This window comes from Cottoperca gobio, chromosome 16 (assembly GCF_900634415.1).
Source record: "Cottoperca gobio chromosome 16, fCotGob3.1, whole genome shotgun sequence".
Taxonomy (NCBI): Eukaryota; Metazoa; Chordata; class Actinopteri; order Perciformes; family Bovichtidae; genus Cottoperca; species Cottoperca gobio.
In genome coordinates this window covers 1-23,631 of record NC_041370.1, presented here as the reverse complement: position 1 = coordinate 23,631, position 23,631 = coordinate 1, and the positions used below count along the sequence as shown (strand labels likewise).

The following is a 23,631-nucleotide window of genomic DNA, read 5'->3' as shown; positions in this document are numbered from 1 at the left end:
ACAGAATCCGCCAGCTCCAGAAGTTCTTTAGCTCTTTAGTTCTTTAGCTCCAGCATCAACTGTCTGATTGCTTGACAGTGTTGTGTGCGACCGCCTAGTGGACACATTTGAAATAACAGTTACTTTCATTGAAAAATTGCAGTTAATGTCTTCTCTGTAATCTTTACACTTTGCAAAATCATCCCGCGGGCCGTATGTTTGACACCCCTGGTCTAAGGACAGAGTTCAATACCAGGCTGCCATCATTGTACCCCTGAGTAAGGTAATTGCTCTGGATAAGAGCGTCTGCTAAATGACCTGTAATGTAATGTAACATTGGGCTATATAAATAAATGTGATTTGATTTGTTGTGTGCAAACAGCTTTAGCTGAATGAAATTACACAATGAAAGTCGCATGAAGTCGGTTTCATATCTGAAAGTAAACGTGTGTCAGAGTCGTCCAACAGAGAAGCCGTGAGAGGGAGTCGTCGTAAAACAATCGTAAAACCTTTTCAGTACGAACCATCACACATTCAGCGGCTAACAGTCGTAGCACGTAAGCTAACGTTCATTCTGTTTGTACCTCAGTTCTGTAGACGAGCTGCAGCGTGGCGTCATCATTCAGCCGGTAGATTTCCAGAAACGGGTCAGATTTACTGAAGAAATCCTGCGAACACACACGTGTGCACATTTAAAGAGAATGTTATTGACTGAAACAAACTGTTCGGTTTGGAAAGCATGCGCTTGGGTTTTCTCGGACATGTATGTGTTTACAACAGCAGAAGAACTTATACGTTAAGAATAACATAGTAGCATAAAGCACTTTTTCATTTACACAATGTAAACAGCTGTATGCATCTCTGCTGTTTAGCTTTGAATTTGATAAATAAAGTTAGTTAGAAACATCATTTGGTAAGATCTGCTTCTTGCTGAGTTGCGTTTAGTTTGAGAAGTTGATCTTTTCCAAAACCTAAGCACGTCTCAAGTTTCACAACATCATATATGTCGTGGTTGGGAAACAACCTTTGCTGTCGTTTGGTTTGAGGACGTGTTGTCTGAAATGTAATTATTCATGTTACAGGGACTTGCATTTTGTCCTTAAAATGAAGGCGGGTCCCCACAATGTCAATAATACATGCACACACACACAGTCCTGTTTCCATCACTTTAGAATACATTACATTGATTTACATTTGTTTCCCGGAGACTTTAAAACTAAACACCGAGCTGGACTCAACGAAGAAATGGCCTTTTGTGTCATTTGTACACGCAGCTTATTATGATCTACAGTTACCATCAAACGGCGCCCTCTAGTGGCTGTAGTAATTATGAAAAACAAATGTCAACCAGTTGTCATTTTATGTTGTGGACGTAACTACGTTACCATGTGAGTACGTCACGTAATTTATTGTAAGCAAACCACGATCTCCCTAAACATAAAAAGTTGTTAATTTCATATTCATGTCGTTTTTGGGAATCACTGGCAATCAACCCACGCTGTCGTCTAAGGACATTATGGGGACTTGAATCTTGTCCTCGAAAAGAAGGTGAGTCCCCACAAAGTAATACACACATACAGCTGTTACCTTGTCGTCCAGTTTCCTGGCGCTGAATGAAAGCTCGATGTAGTCGTCGTTCCCCGTCAGCTCCTCAGCTGTGATCTGCACACACACACACACACACACACACACACACACACACACACACACACACACACACACACACACACACATTTCCCTTTGATAACGGGCTCATTATAAAGCGAGGCGACGACATTAAGTCAACAACAAACTCTAATATTCAGACTCACTGAGAACAAACAACACAAGATCCTTCAAAACTAAACTATTAGAAGCAAAATAAACTTAAAGTAGTAAAAGTCCTCGTTCTTCAGAATAATATATATTCAATAAAAATTAAAAACAATGACAAGATGAGGATATGTGAGTCTGACTTTATTAACAAGAGCTAAATACTTGTAATAAATAAATAATGTAAATAAACTACTATAATAAATGCTCCTCAGCCAGTCGATGATGAAGACTTTTCTTCTTCTTCTGTTTCCCCTGAAGCATCAACACATTGTGATGAGACATGACGGATGATATATTATTATTATATATAATGTTCAGATTGCAGGTTTCTACACGTGTTCACCCTAAATATGCAGAAAATAAACATACACATATTCAGTTTGTGTTTATTATCATGTGAACAGAGAGGAATCACCTGAGGGGGAAACAGAGAGATGAGGAAACATAAAGAGACTTTATACAGGAAGGAAAATCTGCTGAGGAGAGGAAGGAAGGAAGGAAGGAAGGAAGGAAGGAAGGAAGGAAGGAAGGAAGGAAGGACGGAAGGAAGGAAGGAAGATCTGTTGAAGAGAGGAAGGAAGGAAGGAAGGAAGGAAGGAAGGAAGGAAGGAAGGAAGGACGGAAGGAAGGAAGGAAGGAAGGAAGGAAGGACGGAAGGAAGATCTGCTGAGGAGAGGAAGGAAGGAAGGAAGGAAGGAAGGAAGGAAGGACGGAAGGAAGGAAGGAAGATCTGCTGAAGAGAGGAAAGAAGGAAGGAAGGAAGGAAGGAAGGAAGGAAGGAAGGAAGATCTGCTGAGGAGAGGAAGGAAGGAAGGAAGGAAGGAAGGAAGGAAGGAAGGAAGGAAGGAAGGAAGGAAGATCTGCTGAGGATAGGAAGGAAGGAAGATCTGCTGAGGAGAGGAAGGAAGGAAGGAAGGAAGATCTGCTGAGGATAGGAAGGAAGGAAGGAAGGAAGGAAGGAAGATCTGCTGAGGAGAGGAAGGAAGGAAAGAAGGAAGGAAGGAAGATCTGCTGAGGAGAGGAAGGAAAGAAAGAAGGAAGGAAGGAAGATCTGCTGAGGAGAGGAAAGAAGGAAGGAAGGAAAATCTGCTGAGGAAAGGAAGGAAGGAAAGAAGGAAGGAAGATCTACTGAGGAGAGGAAGGAAGGAAGGAAGGAAGGAAGGAAGGAAGGTCTGCTGAGGAGAGTAAGGAAGGAAAGAAGGAAGGAAGGAAGGAAGGAAGATCTGCTGAGGAGAGGAAGGAAGGAAGGAAGGAGACAAGGAAGTAGAAGAACTTGTAAAGGAAGGAAAAAGGAATATAAGAATGAAACAAGGAAAGAGAGGACGGAAACAGTGTTTAAATATAAACAGTAAACAATAAACAGTTTATTAACAAAATAAATACAAATAAAAAAGCAACAAACATTTTGCAGAAAAATACAAGAAGAACAAATATTATAAAAAGAATATAACCAAGAAACATAAATATAGCAGAAGAAATATTATGAGAAATGTGGACAAGAAATATAAATATAGAAATACAATACAATATACAATATATAATACATATATATATATATATATATATATATATATATATATATATATATATCTCAAATTACTGTAGAAAGAAGAGGAAGTTGAGAATGTGTCTAATGTTGTCATTCTTCAGTCCAAGTGGACGTTTGTGCCAAATCTGAGGAATCGCCCTCGATGCGTTCCTGAAACATCGTGTTCGCAAGAACGTGACGAAAAACCAGAAAACGTAAATAACGTAAAATCAAAGCAGAAACGAGGCGGTGAACTTTTCTTTGTTTGTTTTCGGTACACGGTGTGAAAGATCAGAGCTGACTTCTGATTGGATGCCCAAACTGGAGGAAGCTAACGCCGCTCGGTTTGTCCGTCTATCTGCAGGATTACGTAAAAACTCCCGGACATATTTTTAAGAAACTTGTTGGAAGGAAAAAGCGTGAGCCCGTCCGAGTCACGGGTCGGAAACACCGCCATGTTGCACTTTCGTCAACATCGTGACATCGGGCGTTTGTGCTGCATTCATGTGGTGTCGAAATAATCAGAGAAATGTGTTCCAGACTGGGAGAATTCCCCTGAACGCCTCGAGTCAGAACAGACAACAACGTGTTGTTTCCACTTCATGACGTAAAGCTCAGGAACAACGAAGACGAAGAACGACTTCACAACTCGAGGAAACGGAGCATCAGAGGAGTACCTGAACGCAGCGCTGGTGGACACATGGTTCATGCTCTCTGCGTGTGACATAGAGTGACAGGGTGAAGATGAAGCAGTGAGAGGAGCTGACAGAGTGAAGCTCACCATGATGATGGCTTTCCCCACCGTGCCTCCTGGTCTGAGCAGAGCTTTGCACAGTTTCCTCTGAGAGATGATCTGTAGACACACACACGCACACGCACACACACACACACACACACACACACACACACACACACACACACACACACGCACATCCAGGTTATTGCACAGGTGTGCGTTCCTACAAACCTGGCAGGTGTCGGGGCGGAGAAACAAAACGATTGAGGGTTGTCGAAAACAGCAGAATTCTATATTAATGTATGAAAATGAAAACAAAGCTGCAGAACAAGCAGCTGATTGACATGAAACACGTCGTCCTGTTATAATCAGTTATAATCATCAGCCCACAAATATAAACATATTTACTACAGTTCTGGCGTCTCTTTCAGTCACGGCTTCTTTTCTTGTTCGCCTCACTGATCTCACGTTTACTTACAGAACGTAAAGCAGATTCATATCTAACGCACACGATCATGAGCCGGGTCAGCGTCACATGTCAGCTGCATCCGAAACACAACAAAACTCATATTCGATGCAACATTCACAGGAAATTCATCCAAATCTCTCGTTTTACACAAACTTCCTGCAGTTTTGTTGCTTCACTATATGTGTTAATTATGCAGCTCATCAGCTGTTCTGCACTGTTGTTGTTATGCATTGAATTGAATATGAAATATCCATCAAATGTGTCACTTGATCAATGATAGGAAAGAGGTTCTCAAGGTTCATCATCTTTGATTCAGTCTGTTGTGTGAGTTCAGCTTCCCTCAGTGCTGCACCCTCCCTGTGTGCAGCACCGTGTGAGGCTCTCACTGAGTCTTCAAGGCCTCTTAGCAGAAACCCCCGTCAGCCGTCTGGTGGAGGAGCTGGCAGCCAAGCAGAGCGGCGCCGCTGCTGCTGGCAGAGACAGAGACGAGGAGAGGAAGACGGGGAGGAAGAGGAGGCTTCTCCCCCGACTCGTCAGCTGAGCTCATCTTCTTCTCCTGCTCTGCATGTTCAAGCTCTTCCAACACAGGATACTGAAATCAATCTACTGTTTTACAGAAGCATCAACATCAGTTTATAATGAGACGAACTGCAGATTGGAGAAGAACCGTCCCGCTGCTAAACAGCTTTAAACTACCAACCATAAGCTAACAGCTATAAATTACCTGCTAACAGCTATAAATTACCAACTATAAGCTAACAGCTATAAACTACCAGCTATAAGCTAACAGCTATAAACTACCAACTATTAGCTTTAAACTACCAACTATAAGCTAACAGCTATAAATGACCTGCTAATAGCTATAAACTATCAGCTATAAGCTAACAGCTATAAACTACCAGCTATAAGCTAACAGATATAAACTACCAGCTAACAGCTATAAACTATCAGCTATAAGCTAACAGATATAAACTACCAGCTATAAGCTAACAGCTATAAACTACCAGCTAACAGCTATAAACCACCAGCTAACAGCTATAAACTATCAGCTATAAGCTAACAGATATAAACTACCAGCTATAAGCTAACAGCTGTAAACTACCAGCTATAAGCTAACAGCTATAAACTACCAGCTATAAACTAACAGCTATAAGATAACAGCTATAAGCTAACAGCTATAAGCTAACAGCTAACGTTAGCTACCTCTCCTGCAGATTTCAACACAGATTTGTTCTTCACAATGTAGTATGCACTATTTCCTGCAGAGCACGGGAGTGGTCATAGAGAGAAATAAATATTGGAGGCACAGACAGGAAGTCTGACAGTGTTTAGAGACGGACGAACATGTTGTTGGTTTGAGTGTAAAAATTGATTAGATTAAAATAGATATGTAAATGAAAAGCAATGTTTTGCTTCTTTTCTCTACAACAACAGCGTCCTTGACCTGGTGCAGAAATAAGATATGAATACTAAATCAGATTATTAATCAGACCATACGAGCCCCTTCATGGAGGCTTTATCATTTCGTGCATTTTTCTATATTTAGCAATTTCTTATGATAATGATGTGTTTTATTAATTAAGTCTCAAGTATTTATATATTTAATCTTAATTTAATCCGTCGAGTCCCATCGAGATTGATATTCTCTTTTTCAAGGGAGCGCTGGCCAACTATGTAATATATACATATATATATATATATTTATATTACATACATATATATATATATATATATATATATATATTTATATTACATACATATATATATATATATATATATATATATTTATATTACATACATATATATATATATATATATATATTTGATGCGGTCTGCTTCAGTGTCTTTAAGAGTTGCTTTAAGTCTGTTACAGAGACCGGCTCTCTGAGCTTCAGCTCATTCTGCAGCTGCTTCCAGGCAGCCGGAGCAGCGTAACTAAACGTCCTGTTCCCAAGTTCTGTACGGACTTTTGGAACAGTTAGAAGAAACAAGTCCTCGGAGCGAAGCCGATATGGTCCACTACATTTCCTACTAATGTAGATCCTTAAGTAAGGAGGAAGAGCACCAAGAATAGCTTCATAAATAAGGATGTGCCAGTGTTTCAGTCTACAGGTGGTCAAGGAAGACCATCCAACACGAGCATATAAGGTGCAGTGGTGCGTCAGGGTTTTGAGGTTATGAGTCTCAGTGCCCCGTGGTCGATGGTATCCAGAGAGCTGAGGCTCTGAGACAATGCATTCATATAAACAACATCTCCATCGTCCAGCACAGAGACGTTGCAGAGACTCATCTCTTTCTGGCCTCCAAAGAAAGACAGGACTTCTAAAGTAAAAACCTGATTTTATTCTTAATTTTTTCAAAAGCTCTAAAATGTGAGGTTTAAAAGAAAGAGAATCGTCAATAATAATAACAAGATATTTATACTGAGACACAGATTCAATCTCAGAACCCTGTGAAGTGGTGACAGGAGGGAGGTTCAAGTGTTTGGTTTTTGCTTTCGAGATCATCATGAGCTTCGTCTTTCAGCATTTAAAACAAGTTTCAAATCACACAAGTTACATTGTACAATGTTAAAAGCAGTCTGGAGCTGACAAAGAGCCTGATGTGGGGAGGACGCAGAGCAGTACATTACATTTAAAACATTGTGATTAAGATTATTTATATAAATGATCAATAACAATGGTCCTACAACCGATCCCTGTGGCACACCCTTGGATACATTAAGAGAACTAGAAGTTATACCTTCTGCCCGCACACACTGTGATCTGCCTGATAAATAGTTTTCAAACCAACAGACAGCTTGATCTGAGAGACCTATACTGTAGTCTTTGTGACAATAAGGCATGATCCACTGTATCAAAAGCCTTGGATAAGTCAATAAAAAGTGCTGCACAATGTTCTCTATTGTTTAAGAAATGTATAAAATAATTTACTACATTTAAGGTGGCCGTTATAGTGCTGTGTGTTTTCGTAAAACCAGATTGAAGGTCAGATAAAATATTATTAGTCGTTAAAAAATCCTTTAGTTGTTGACTTACCAATGATTCCAGCACTTTGGAGATTGGTCTGTAATTGTTTAGGAGAGTGGGGGCACCCCCTTTCACCAGGGGGAGAACAAAAGCAGATTTCCAAATAAGGGGAATTTGGTTTGTCTCCAGGGATAGATTGAAAAGATGGGCCAGGGGCGAGGCGAGGGAATCAGCTGCTAACTTTAAACAGTGTGGCTCCAGGTTGTCCGGACCTGCTGATTCTCTTGTGTCTAAACCTTTAAGGGCTTTATGCACCTCTGAGACTGTTACTGGATTAAAAGTAAAGGTTTGACCCGGCCAGACACGACCTTCAGAGCGAGCAGGGGCTCCTTGAGGTATGTTCTGAGATTCAAACAAGGAACCAGAGGCAATAAAATGTTCATTAAAACAACCAAACATTTCTGCCTTGTCAGAGATTTGAAGAGAGTCTTTGACAATACAAGGTGGAAGCTCTGTCATATTTTTATTTCCAGCTATTGATTTAATAGTTTTCCAGAATTTAAGGGATTATTTAGGTTATTTGTGGTTTCAGTTTGGAAATAATCAGATTTGGCTCCTCTGATTTTAACAGTGCATGCATTTCGCAGCTGCCTGAAGAGCAGCCGATCCGACCCAAAACCTTACTCCTGGCTTCTGACCATGCCACATGCGCTCGTGAAGTAAATCAGAGAGATCTGATGTGAACCATGCATTGTCTCTGCCTTTTACTCTGTACTTTCTTAAGGGGGCGTGCCTATCAACAATTATAATAAAACCATCATAAAAGAATTTCTAGGCATTTTCAACATCGGATATGAGATTGATTTTCTCTCAATCGAAGAGAAACAGGTCGTGAAAGAAACCTTGCTCCACAAAATGCTTCATATCACGCTTTATGATGACACAGGGTTTAGTCTTAGGGACTTTTGTATTCCTTACTGTAGCAATGACACAGTGGTCACTGATGTCATCTGCAGATACAGAAGCAGTGGTGTATTTATGAGGAGTATTTGTAAGGATAAGATCAATTAAGGAGGATTTTCCAGGAAATTTCAGATTGGGTCTAGTGGAACTACCAACAATCTGAAAGAGATTTAAGAAATTGCAATAAATCCTCTGATGCTGGTAGCAGGCTGTTCCCGTTAAGGTCACCCACAATGACAATTTCACTATAGTTAAGACTGGACAAAAGCTGCATTAAAGATGGTAAAGCGTCACTGACAGATAATAATAATAATAATAATAATAATAATAATAATAATAATAATAATAATAATAATAATAATAATAATAATACATTTTATTTGGAGGCGCCTTTCAAGACACCAAGGACACCGTACAAAATACAAGAGATAAAAACAGCAGGACATTGGAAGGGAGAGCAAACAAACAATACCAGAGATATGGTGGAGACACAGGAATAAAGCAATAAAGAGAAAAGGGGGGGAGGGGAGGAGGATACAGGATGATTGATACTACAGAGAGTAGGCCAGTTTGAACAGGTGAGTTTTGAGTTGGGACTTGAATGTTGCAACAGTTTCGGACTGTCGGATGTGTGGAGGGATGGAGTTCCAGAGCTTGGGAGCAGTGCAGCTGAAGGCCCTGGCACCCATGGTGATGAGGCGTGATGTGGGGATCGTCAGTAGACCAGCTGAGGATGAGCGGAGGGAGCGGGAGGGGGTATACTCCTGAAGGAGGTCACTTAGGTAGGTAGGGGCGAGTGTGTGAAGGGCTTTGTAGGTGAGCAGGATGTTTTTGTAGTTGACCTGAGATTGAATAGGGAGCCAGTGAAGTTTCAGGAGGATGGGGGTGATGTGATGTGTTCAGAGGATCTGGTGCGGGTGGTGATCTGGGCAGCGGCGTTTTGGATGATGAAGTCGGTTGAGCAGACTTCTGTACTGGATTGGGACAGGGACGTGCGGAGTCTGGAGATGTTGCGCAGGTGGAAAAAAGCAGTGCGGTGATGTTCTGTGGGTATAAAGGAGAGGGTGCTGTCCAGAGTGACACCAAGGCTCTTGACTTGACTGGAGAACGGTACGGAGAAGCCATCGATGATGAAGTTTGGGGCAGTGGAAGTTTGTGTTTTAGATAAAGTGCTTTTGGAGCCGATGGAAGAGCCTCGGTTTTGTCGCCATTGAGTTTCAAAGAGTTCCTGGTCATCCAGCTCTGAACATCTTGTAGGCAGGTGGTGAGGGATGTGGGCGGCAGGGCGGTGGTGGGTTTTGTAGAAATGTAGACCTGAGTGTCATCGGCATAACAGTGAAAGTGGACATTGTGGTGGCGGAGGATTGTGCCAAGGGTAAGGAGGTAGATAATGAACAATAGTGGACCCAGTACTGACCCCTGGGGGACACCCCGTGAAACAGCAGAACACCTGGACCTGTGGTGGCTCAGTTGCACATGTTGTTGTCTGTTGTAGAGATAAGATGAAAACCAGGAAAGTGCTACACCAGAGATCCCAATGTCAGCCAGGTGCTGGATGAGTGTCTGGTGGGAGATGGTGTCAAAGGCAGCGGTGAGGTCAAGGAGGATAAGGATGGTGAGCAGTCCAGAGTCCGCTACACGGAGGAGGTCGTTGGTGAGTTTGACCAGGGCTGTTTCAGTACTGTGGTTGGGGCGGAAACCAGATTGAAAAGGTTCATGGAGGTTGTTTGTGTCGAGGTGCAGCTGAAGTTGAGCAGCAACAACTCACTCAAGGGTTTTGGAGATGAAGGAGAGGCTGGAGATGGGCCGGTAATGGTTTAGGTCAGCTGGGTCAGCACCAGGCTTTTTGAGAACGGGTGTAATTGCAGCTGTTTTGTTTTGTATATAATATATATATATATATATATATATATATATATATATATATATATATATATATATATATACAGTATATCTCAAAAGTGAGTACACCCTTTAGATTTTTGCAAATATTCTGTTATATCCTTTCAGGGGATAACATTATCCTACTGAAACTTTAATATAACTTAAAGTAATCAGTGTGCTGCTTGAATAACAGTATAGATTTATTGTCCTTTGAAAATTACTCAGTACACAGCTGTTAATGTCTAAACAGGTGGCAACAAAAGTGAGTACACCCCATAGTGAACATGTCTTAATTGTGCCCAAAGTGTCAATATTTTGTGTGACCACCATTGTTATCTAGCACTGCTTTAACCCTCCTGGGCATGGAATTCACCAGAGCTGCACAGGTTGCTTCTGGAATCTTCTTCCACTCCTCCATGACGACATCACGGAGCGCACAGATGTTGGACACCTTGCACTCCTCCACCTTCCTCTTGAGGATGCCCCACATGTGCTCAATTGGGTTTAGGTCTGGAGACATACTTGGCCAGTCCATCACCTTAACCTTCAGCTTCTTCAGCAAGGCCGTTGTCATCTTGGAGGTGTGTTTAGGGTCATTATCATGTTGGAAAACTGCCCTACGGCCCAGTTTCCGAAGAGAGGGGATCATGCTCTGCTGCAGGATGTCACAGTATATATTGGAATTCATGTGTCCCTCAATGAAATGCAGCTCCCCAGTGCCGGCAGCACTCATGCAGCCCCAGACCATGATGCTGCCACCACCATGCTTGACTGTAGGCAAAACACATTTGTCTTGGTACTCCTCACCAGGGTGCCGCCACACACGCCGGACACCATCTGACCCAAACAGGTTTATTTTGGTCTCATCAGACCACAGGACATGGTTCCAGTAACTCATGTTCTTGGATTCATTGTCTTCAGCAAACTGTTTGCGGGCTTTCTTATGCATCGGTTTCAGAAGGGGCTTCTGTCTGGGGCGACGGCCATACAAACCGATTTGATGCAGTGTGCGGCGTATGGTCTGGGCACTGACAGGCTGACATCCCACTTCTGCAACCTCTGCAGCAATGCTGGAAGCACTCGCACGTCTATTTTTGGAAACCAACCTCTGGATATGACGCTGAGCACGTGGACTCAACTTCTTTGGTCGACCCTGGCGAGGCCTGTTCCGAGTGGAACCTGTCCTGGAAAACCGCTGTATGATCTTAGCCACTATGCTGCAACTCATTTTCATGGTGTTGGCAATCTTCTTATAGCCAAGGCCATCTTTGTGAAGCGCAATAATCCTTTTTTTCAGCCGCTCAGAGAGTTCCTTGCCATGAGGTGCCATGTTGTCCAGCATTCAGAGAGAATTGTGCCCAAAACACCAAATTTAACAGCCCTGCTTATCATTTACACCTGAATCCTTGTAACACTAACGAGTCACATGACACCAGGGCGGGAAAACAACATCATTGGGCACAATTAGGACATGTTCACTATGGGGTGTACTCACTTTTGTTGCCAGCTGTTTAGACATTAACAGCTGTGTACTGAGTAATTTTCAAAGGACAATAAATCTATACTGTTATTCAAGCAGCACACTGACTACTTTAAGTTATATCAAAGTTTCAGTAGGATAATGTTATCCCCTGAAAGGATATAACAGAATATTTGCAAAAATCTAAAGGGTGTACTCACTTTTGAGATATACTGTATATATGTACGCAATATATATATATATATATATATATATATATATATATATATATATATGTATATATATTGCATACATACAGAAATATTGAAAGAAGAGTGGTGACCATTTTAATTTAAAAACATCTGAAGGAATCTGGATCCATTATCTTATTCAAATTTCCCCCAAACTAAGAAATAAGAAAACATATTTAAGATATTCCTCTTCGTGCTGCAGGCAGAAGAATAAAGATATTTAATCTTTGTTGTGGTTATTGTGATCGCACAGCTTCAGTGAAGATAATAATCTACATACGCAGAGAACTCTGGATGTTTATTGTGAGGAGAATATTTTCTGATGATTATCTGTGTTTTCTGCCTCTGATGGTGTTTTTATGTTCTTCAAAACACTCAGCGGCTGTCCGACCAAACAACATCAACGTTTTCAATAATTAGCTTTTCAGCAACAGAAGAAAACACAGCAAAGAAATATTTATTTCTATTTCCTGTTTTCTGCTGTTTTTTGAAGTTGTGGTCAATTAGCAGAAGCTTCAGGAGTTTCCAGAACAAAAACAACCATTTACACCGTCAGCTCAGGTGAGTGGACACACACACACACACACACACACACACACACACACACACAAACACACACACACACACAATCTCTCTCTTTCAGCTTACTTTCTTACATTTCTGTTGAGTCTGTGGAACTGTAAGTGAAGTGACGGATGTGTGGTGTGATGCGTCACATGTTATATATTACATTATATTTACACATATTTGTTCTCCCAGCACCATGTGTCATCTGACTAACTGCACATGATATTAATCATAAAGCATTTCCTAAAGGCCGTCTTTAAGATGAACAATCATTGAAAGGCCTGCGCTGACTGGAAACACTAACATGCAGCTTTAGACGTGGCGCCAGCGGCTGCCTGGAAGGAAATCAACCCGCAAACTGAGGATCTAATGTTTCCCAGAAGGAAGACGTAAACAGAAGGCGTTATGGGCATCACACTCAATTGTTATCAGAAGTTGATCCTTTGGGCCCAGTAACGTTTGGAAAGTGTAAAAGAGCAAACAGGAAGTCACGAGGAAGCCTGCAGAAGGACTGAGAGGGGCAGGCGCCCACGAGAGTTCAGCGCCCTGCAAATCAACAGACACATGAAGTCTGACGACACGGCACAGCATTTACTGCAAGAAGCTCCAGAAAACTGTTTCATGGGGACATTAAAAAGTACACACACACTTGTTGATGGTTTGGGTATTTTCTTTCACTGACCCAGTTGTGAATTTAGATTTCTGACCCGCTTGTCCTTCGACCCGCCCCGACACACCTTGTGTTATTTATTAACGGTTATCAGCTGTTTAGTTTAGTTTAGTTGTTTTCTTATAGCATGAGGCTTCAGACTGACTTTCTTTATCATCGTCCTAAAATAATTTCAACTGTCCCGAAGTCTAAATATTATCCATTTAATTTATCGTCAACTAAAGAGAATATTTGCAATAAAACACACAATTCAAATGATTAAGAAATTAATGATTGTATTTTGTTTGCTTTGTTTTAATGAGCCGGAAGTTAAACAGCTCAGAATTCATCTAATAACTATTTTATATTGCTGTGAAAACATCTTCAAACATCTGGATTTATTCAAGTTTCTCAGCAAAAACTAAGTTTTACAAGTTTACATTGAACACATCATGATAACGTAATAATTCACCTTCAACCAGTACTCATTATTACTGAATAGAGCTTGAATGCATCATAATGTAACTAAATGCAATGTCCATAATGCTAACTGTTAGCTGTTAGCTGTTAGCTCTGCTGCCCACTAGCTGCTAATAGCTAACGCTAGCTCTCCTGCTAATTTCAACACGGACTTGTTATTCACAAAGTAGCATTAACATTATGCTCAAAGGTAGTGTAAAGGAAAGCGGTCTGAACGGTGAGTTAGTACCACAGTGTGTCCAGGTGACTCACCTGTCCCAGCGTGCACTCCACTGATCCCAGGAAGATGGCCTCCTTCAGTCCGTTGTGGCTGCTGTTGATGTCGTACAGCTCGAGGCGCAGACGCTGCACCTCTTCAAAATAAAAGTCCAATGTAAAGACCTTGGAGTAGGTGGGGTTCACACAGCTGCGAATCACCTCCGTCCGGTCCACCTGCAGGAGACACAGAGGACAAAACCACAAGAGGAAGAATTGTGTTTTAGTTTACATTCAGTTCAAGTGAACTCTGGATCGGTTCCATGTTGTCTCATTTCATTGGTTAACAATTATTTTCTTTCCCTGAATCTGAAGAATCTACTTCTCAGACCACAGATGAGCGAGCGCACCCCACGGTCCGCCTCAGGGAGAGCGCTGCCGCCGGCCTTTAGGTCAGAATCGGATCTTTAGAATTAAACTTTAGGAGTGAACTGGATCTTTAGGAGTGAACTGGATCTTTAGGAGTGAACCGAACCGGATCTTTAGGAGTGAACTGGATCTTTAGGAGTGAACCAGATCTTTAGGAGTGAACCGGATCTTTAGGAGTGAACTGGATCTTTAGGAGTGAACTGGATCTTTAGGAGTGAACTGGATCTTTAGGAGTGAACCAGATCTTTAGGAGTGAACCGGATCTTTAGGAGTGAACTGGATCTTTAGGAGTGAACTGGATCTTTAGGAGTGAACCGTATCTTTAGGAGTGAACTGGATCTTTAGGAGTGAACCGGATCTTTAGGAGTGAACCAGATCTTTAGGAGTGAACCGGATCTTTAGGAGTGAACTGGATCTTTAGGAGTGAACCGGATCTTTAGGAGTGAACCAGATCTTTAGGAGTGAACCGGATCTTTAGGAGTGAACTGGATCTTTAGGAGTGAACCGGATCTTTAGGAGTGAATCCACGCTGAGACAGAAACTGTCCTCCCTGGGTAGAAATGGAGACATATTTCTGTAGCTCTGTTTCCCTTCATCATTGAACGTGTCCAGTTCTAACCCAGCAGTCAGGAAGTGAGCACAGATCTGAAGGAGCGGCAAGCTGCTGAGACGCTGCTGAGACGCTGCATGCAGTCGGACTGCTGTCCAACAGTCGGAGACGCCTCCTGTCCTCCGTGTTCACGGACAGATGGTGTTCAGGCTGGAGCTCCTCCAGAACGTTTCATTAAATTTGCTTTAATTGGATCCTTAAAGTTTGTCTGAATCAGCTGAAAATAAATCCAACATGGAGGGAGATGTCCTGCTGACCTGCTGGACGTCTCCCTCAAATATTTCTAGATTTTGATGCTTTTTCTGTTTCTGTTTGTGTGAAGAGGAAACAAGAAGTCTGGGAGCTGAGAGCAGAAATCCTCCCACAGGGTTGACACCAGGTCAAGTGGAAACAAACTTTCAGGAGGACGTTGGAAGAGCTGAATTATGCATTATTATTATTATTATTATTATTATTATTATTATTATTATTATTATTATTATTATTATTATTATTATTATTATTATTATTATTATTAATGCACTATGACATCTAATGGGCTCGAAATTAAGACATGAGGTCCGTTTCTCTGCATCATCTCAGATCAGTTAGGTTGAACTGTAACCGTAGAAGTAGACAGATTTAGTGACGCCATTTTTAAAATGCTCAACATGAGCAATAAACCTCAACGAAGACGAGTCTTCTGAGAAAGTTCATTCAAGTTCATTGCGGACGACCCGCTTCAATTAAAATGTTTTATTAAATTTGACATCTTAAAATAGTCAATATTAAATTATTCTGGAGTAATAAAGTATAAAGATTAAAAGAAATGTGACTGAATGTTTGTGTTAATAATTAATAATTATATGCCAGCTGCATTATTATTATGAATATGTTTGCATTATTATTTGTATTATTATTATTATTATTATTATTATTATTATTATTAACAATAATATTATAATAATATCAATTATTATTATTGAATCTCTGCTTTATGAGATATTTCATGTTAACATTCAGTTTTATGGAGTTCATGTCTTTATTTCTGCTCAGTATTTTGTATAATCACAAACTTTGTATTAGTGAGCTGAATGTTGAACTGAGAATATAATATAAAAGTGTAAAAGGCCTTTAAGTGATTTTATGCAAACTCCATTGTGGGAATCAAAAGATGCATAAAGTTTAACAAGAGGTTTGTGTATATGATTTATAACGTCTTCATATCTTTACAGTGTGTCGTGTGCAGTTCACAGGTTTCCACAGAACACCTCGTCTGAGGGGAGAGACGGCGCCGGCAAGCAGCTTCCTGTCGTCTCCGCTTCACAACAACAGACTCGGGAGAAAACATCTCGTTTAACAGATCATAAGAGACACAGCTTGTCGGATTCTTCTGCTGACAAACAGCAACACACACACACACACACACACCGAGGATGTTGTGTTCAAGGTAATTTAATCATCATGTTTTACTTTTAATAATTGTATTTAAGTTGTAAAATCTTATCTTATTTTATTATTTATCGCTTATCAGTTATTGTATTAATCCCTTATTTTATTGTATTCAATTAATACAATTGTATCAGATTGTATTGTTATTTTATTAATTTAGTTTTTATTTCATGCTGTTTTACTACCATTACTGTAATATAATTCAATTTAATATGTATTATTTATTCATACATCATGTTACAGTCTGTTTTAAATAGTTTTGTCTTTCTGTTTGTTTTGTCACGTTTAACAGCACTAATAGGTAAAGGTGTTTTATGAAATAAAGTTTAAATATCGTACATCGTACAATATACATATTATATGAATATATATATATTATAGATATATATATAATATATATAGACTATATATATATATATATATTATATTATATATAATAATATATATATTATATTAGATATAGAATAATATATATATACATATATATTATAATCATTCTCTCTATCCTCTCCTCTATCTCTCTCTCTCTCTTCTATATCTCTATTCTCTTCCTCTCTGCCTCTCTACTCTCTTCTCTCTCTCTTGCTCTCCTCTCTACTCTCATCTCTCTCCTCTCTTCCTCTCTCTTCTCTCTCTTCTTCTCTCTCCTCTCTCTCTCCTCTCTCCTCTCTCCCCTCTCTCACTCTCTCTCTTCTCTCTGTCTCTCTTCTCTCTCTCTCCTCTCTCTCTGTCTCTCCTCTCTTCTCTCTCTCTCTCTCTCTCTTCTCTCTTCTCTCTTCTCTCTCTGTCTTCTCTCTCTCTCCTCTCTCTCTCTTCTCTCTCTCTCTCTCTTCTCTCTTCTCTCTCTCCTCTCCCGCCCGCCTTTGTGTTTCTCCTTTTGTGTGTGTCGCTTTCTCCTCCCCTCTCCCCGTTCCCTTCCCTCCTGCCTCATGTACATATTTACCCATGACCCGTGTAATATAAACAGTACTTGTGTTGATGTGAGTAATGAAGTGGGGAAGTTAGTTTGTAAAGTGTGCAAGAGAAGAACGTTTATGTGAGAGGACAGTGGAAAGACTCTGAAGGGTTTAGAAATCCAGGTCAGCCCTGATGTCAGGACAACTTTAGTCAGCCTGAGATGAAGAAGAAGAAACACTGACGAGAGACGAACAGTGACCTGCTGCCACTTCAACACTCACCTGATGGACACACTCAGGAGGGATCTGACAGGGAAGAGAAGAAGAAGAAGGAGAAGAAGAAGAAGGATAAGAAGAAGAAGAAGAAGAAGAAGAAGGATAAGAAGACGCCGAGCAGAGAAGAAGAAGACGAGAAGAAAAAGAAGAAGAAAGAAGAAGAAGAGAAGAAGAAATAAAAGAAGAAGCAAAGAGAAGAAGAGTAGAGAGACGATTCCTCCAGCGAAGGGTCTAGCCATCCGCTTGCCATCCTCACGCCTCTTCTCCTCCTTCTGCCTCGCCTCCTCCTCCTGCCTCTCCTCTCCCCCTCTCTCCTTCTCCTCCTTCGCCTTCTCCTCCTCGCCTTCGCGTCGCCCTTCTTCTCCTCCTTCTCTTCTCCTCCTTCAGCCTTCCCCCCTCTTCGACCCCGCGTCTCCTCTCCCTCTCCCTCCTCCGCCCCTCCGCACTCCGTCTCCTCCTTCGCCCTCTCTCCTTCTCCTCCTCTCCTCCTCCTTCCTCCTCCTCCTCCTTCTCCTCTTCTCCTTCCCTCCTCCTTCTCCTCCGCCTTCTCCCCCTCTCTCTCCGCACTCCTTCTCCTCCTTCTCCTCCTTCTCCTTCTCCTCCTCCTTCTCTCCTCCTTCTCCTCCATTCTCCTCCTGCTTCTTCTTCCTCCTCCCCTTCCTCCCCGTCTCCTTCTCCTCCTCTTCTCCTCCCGCTCTACTCCTTCTCCTCTCTCCTCCTTCTCCTCCTTCTCCTCCTTGCTCCTTCTCACTCCTCCTTCTCCTCCTCCCTCCTCCTCGCTTCTCCTTCTCTCCTCCGCCATTCTCCTCCGGCCTCCCTCCCTCTCCTCCTCCCATTCTCCTTCTTCTCCTACCTTCTCCTCCCTCCTTCTCCTCCTACTTCTCCTCCTTCTCCTTCTCTCCTTCTCCTTCAAGAGACATACTCATCCATAATTCATACCTGTCGTCTACTCATTATCCGAGCAATTCTAATCAGAAGGCTCAGAATTAAAGAAGCCTCATCTGCATCCTCACCAGTGAGCAAGAAGCTAAAAATACTAAATTGGGGCAACAGAAATCAGGTCTGACCACACACACACACACACACACACACACACACACACACACACACACACACACAAACAAACACACACACTTCATGGTTAACGTCTCAGCAGCTCCATCAGTCACTGCTGCGCTCCAGATCTTCAGTGAAGGCTGGACAACTGATGTCACAGTGTATACATTACTATCTCAACTGTCTAACAGCTGCCACACACACGTCTAGACATAATGTCCATTATAACAGGCGGTCCAGGGAACGTGTTGTATTTCAGCTGCACTTCCACACAAACGTAAATGTCTAAAATTAGAAGACAAACAGAACGATTAAATATCTGTGAATACAAGTATCACTCATTAAAGTAACTTGATTACTCTCCGTTACTTCTGGATCACCTTAAAAGCAAACATGCAAATAAAGATGAGAGAAAAGAAAATGAATAACAAACATTTTCTAATTTACATAAAGCAGAAAACAGGAAGTGAGAGGAGAGGAGCCCCGGACTCTGGATAACACAGTGCTGTCCTGATGAACAACATAATGACCCACTTCCTGCTCCTGCAAAACAATTAGTCCAGCAGAGTCTCCATCAACCAGACTTCACTAAAGAACAAGCCATTACACACACACACACACACACACACACACACACACACACACACACACACACACACATACACACAAGCCTGTCGTGTGGATAATTAACCTGAGTCAGTGAAGTAACAGGACACACCAGGGTCCAGCTGCAGAACAGCACATTATAACAAACACGCTCGCCTTCATTCAGATTGTCACATGTACGTGTTCACATGTTCACGTGTTCACGTGTGTATATGTTCACGTGTTCGGGTGAGAGGCGGCGTGGTTGCCGTGGCGACCCACCTCCATCCACTGCCCGTGGGACTGCATCTTGAGGACGAAGCAGGGGTCGGGTTTGGACAGCGCGTCTCGGTCCGAGATACCCTTGCAGGTGACCCTCAGCTCCACTTTCAGACAGGGAGCGCTGAACAGACCCAGAGAGCTCGCCGCCGACTCGTAGATGTCACTCATGGTGGGAGGCGGGACAGGAAGTCTGCACGGGAGAGAAAACAAGGCATCATGGGAAGGAGCTGTTTGTGTCTGATGTTTAAAAAAATGTCTGAGAAGTCGTGCAGAACGAGCTGCAACATTTATGTGTTTACAGAATTAGAAGCTTTTACAAAACAATCTTGTTCTCTCGTCTCGTCCCTGGAAACGGTTCGTCTCCTTAATTTAACTTGACTTAACTTAACTTAACTTAACTTGACTTAACTTAATTTAACTTAACTTAACTTAACTTAATTTAACTTAACTTAACTTAACTTAATTTGACTTAATTTAATTTAACTTAACTTAACGTGACTTAATTTGACTTAATTTAACTTAACTTGACTTAATTTAACTTGACTTAACTTAACTTAACTTAACTTAACTTGACTTAACTTAACTTAACTTAATTTAACTTAACTTAACTTAATTTAACTTAACTTGACTAAACTTAACTTAATTTAACTTAACTTAACTTAATTAACTTAACTTAACTTAATTTAACTTAACTTGACTAAACTTAACTTAATTTAACTTAACTTAACTTAACTTAATTTAACTTAACTTAACTTAACTTAATTTAACTTAACTTAACTTAACTTAATTTAACTTAACTTGACTAAACTTAACTTAATTTAACTTAACTTAACTTAACTTAATTTGACTTAATTTAATTTAACTTAACTTAACGTGACTTAATTTGACTTAATTTAACTTAACTTAACTTAACTTAACTTAACTTAACTTGACTTAACTTAACTTAACTTAATTTAACTTAACTTAACTTAATTTAACTTAACTTAACTTGACTTAACTTAACTTGACTTGACTTAATTTAACTTAATTTAACTTAACTTAACTTTTATCCAATCATATTTCAGCCATGATGTGTTGCCAGGGTCCAAGAGATCTGCCCTGAGGCCGTCAGAATCAACAGTGCGGGCGCCTGTCGCTTAAAGTGAACGGAGACAAAACTGTGGTGTTAACCAATCAGATTTCGAGTTGGCGACACCGGGGCCAGCTAGCAGGCGTACGATAACGTCAGCACGTGCACGTCTTTTGATTGGATACGCACTATTGAGAGGCAGAGCTACGCAGAGCTAGCTAAACTTTGAACGAGCTAATTTGTGTAGATTTCTACACTCTGTTTGTTTTCAACATACAAAGGCTGAAGGAGGAGAAGAGATCGATGTGGTCGCAGATATCATTACAACGCCATTTTCAAGACAACTTTTCAAGAAAACATAGACATCGTGAGAAGAGAAAGGCCAACCCCGATGCTAGCGAGTCCTTCCCTGTGTCCACTGCTTCTGCCAAGCGGTCATTCTCGGCCTTAAAGCGAAATAAGACTTATGGCAGAAATGCTTCTGGACAGACTCGGCTTTCAGCATGAGCCTCCGTGTCTGTAGGAAAGGACTTATTGGTGGAACTGAAACGCATTGAAGTCATTGAAGTCTTCTTGAGGAAAGAAAGGAGGATGGATTTTGTGTTCAAATAATCAGTTGTTTTGGTAACAAGCATTTTGTTTTTGACAAATATATAAAATGTTTGATGCTTCTGCAAGAGATGTAGAGATGTGTGTGGCGCACTGGCTCAGCTGTGCAGTAACAGTACTCAAGGATATCCTCATGAACAAATGCAAATTATTTGTTTGTTTTCTTTTATATTAATATAACTCTGTTGTTAGGGTGATGCAACGCCCGGTTATACTGCGTTCCTGTCTAAATGTATAGTTTCTAGAGCCATGGCGTCATAATGATGGTATTAAGAGGGGGAATAACTCAGATAGGACTGTAGGACATCACTGAAGGCCTAGGTGTGACATACATGGCCCGCCACTGCATCTGATTTATCCCCCACCCGCCCCCCCGCCCTGCACAGCGAGGCTGCAGTATCCGGCCGACCATCAGTAACAGGATCCGCAGGAGGAATATCTTCCTCAGCTGCACACGAGAGGAGGAAGAGTTCAGGACGCGTTTAAGTTCTTTAAACCCTTCCAAGCATTTCATGCAAACACAACCCATCAGCGCGTGTTGACGTGTAACTCAGCAGCTTTTCTCTCACAACTTCATCGGAATTTACCGTCATTTTGTGGGGCTTTTATTTTGAAAGCCTGCATCTCTGGAGAACACAGGAAACATGGGGACGTTTCCGGAGTGTTCTTTATTTCACTGAGAGCTAAATTCACAACAATAGAAAGTCTTGCTCCAGAGGACAGACAGAGACACTAATGCAGAGACTTACACACGTCTTATAATTCATTTAAGTTACAAGACAAACTACTCAGAGTGCAGCCGTGACATCACGTGACCACCTCTGTACAACATCAGGAGGATACGTCCCCTACTGACTGAGAAGGCGACGCAGGTTCTTGTTCAGGCTCTTGTCATCTTCCGCCTTGACGACTGCTACTACCTCGCTGGACTGCCTGCATGTGCCATCCGACCTCTACAGCTCACCCAGAATGCAGCAGCCCGACTGGTCTTCAATCTACCCAAGTTCTCCCACACTACATCGCTTCTCCGCTCCCTTCACTGGCTACCAGTGGCGGCCTGAATCTGCTTCAAGACTCTGGTGCTGGTCCACCGTACTGTGAATGTATCAGCCCCTTCCTACATCCAGGCCATGGTCGAACCAGACACCCCAGCGCAATCACTTCGCTCTGCGTCGACCAATCGGCTCGCCACTCCCTCACTACGAGTGGGACCCAGATTTCCCTCAAACAAAACCCGCCTGTTTGCTCTCCTGCTCCAACATGGTGGAACGACCCCATTGATGTGAGTACAGCAGACAGTCTTCAAACCTTCTGCAGACTGAACACTCACCTGTTTCCACTGCACCTCGACCAATGAAGAAAACTAGATAACTGTTCTTTGTTTGTTGCACTTGTATTGGTTTGGCTTATTTATAGCTAATAGTTGAATTTGTATTCTACTGTTTCTGTATGTTGCACTTCAAACTGGATATCTGAAGACAGTGTTCACTGATACGATTGTATTTGAAGCTATTGTACTTACAAGATTCTTGCTGTTCGGAGTTGTATCTCCAGGATTGTTTGCACTCTTTGTCGCTTTGGACAAAAGCGTCAGCTAAATGAACTGTAATGTAATGCTCTGCAGGTGGAGGTTCAGGTGGAGGTGTGTGCTCTGCAGATGGAGGTTCAGGTGGAGGTGTGAGCTCGGCAGGTGGAGGTTCTTTAGAGGAAAGAAAGTCTTTTGAAAATGCTTCATCACTTCACATTTATTTGACGCTTTTGTCCAAAGTTCAAACAATCCTGAGGAAACAACAGAACAATAAGAATCCTGCAGAACTTTAGCTTCAAATAAAACAAAACAATGTAAGTGCAACATACAGAAAACTACTCTTTGTAGTAGTCATGTTGTGTCTCTTTGTAGTAGTCATGTTGTGTCTCTGTGTAGTCAGTTTGTGTCTCTTTGTAGTCATGTTGTGTCTCTTTATAGTCATGTTGTGTCTCTTTGTAGTCATGTTGTGTCTCTTTGTAGTCATGTTGTGTCTCTGTGTAGTCAGTTTGTGTCTCTTTGTAGTCATGTTGTGTCTCTTTATAGTCATGTTGTGTCTCTTTGTAGTCATGTTGTGTCTCTTTGTAGTCATATTGTGTCTCTTTGTAGTCATTTTGTGTCTCTTTGTAGTCATGTTGTGTCTCTTTGTAGTCATGTTGTGTATCTTTGTAGTCGTGTTGTGTCTCTTTGTAGTCATGTTGTGTCTCTTTGTAGTCGTGTTGTGTCTCTTTGTAGTCATTTTGTGTCTCTTCACTCAAAATGACCACAAAAAGATACAACTTCCCGTACATCACACATTATGCACCCTGGAGATGCTGTGTTAGCAGGTCACTGGAAAACCTCCTCTCAGTCTCTTCTGTGGCAGAAATAGATTCATGAAGTTGTTTTATTGATGAAGTGACACAGATCTCCTTCTCTC

At 41.4% G+C, this 23,631-nt stretch overlaps 1 protein-coding gene across 1 annotated transcript in view; it reads right to left on the bottom strand.

Moving 5' to 3' along the window:
* Positions 1–19,677, bottom strand: part of cpne4a (copine IVa) — a 55,425-nt gene extending 35,748 nt beyond the window's left edge. Inside the window, 5 exon segments of the mRNA XM_029451460.1 lie at positions 564–647; positions 1,567–1,641; positions 4,104–4,175; positions 14,002–14,181; positions 19,510–19,677. Coding sequence (XP_029307320.1) covers positions 564–647; positions 1,567–1,641; positions 4,104–4,175; positions 14,002–14,181; positions 19,510–19,677 — 579 coding nt within the window.
* Positions 19,678–23,631: the final 3,954 nt, after the last annotated feature.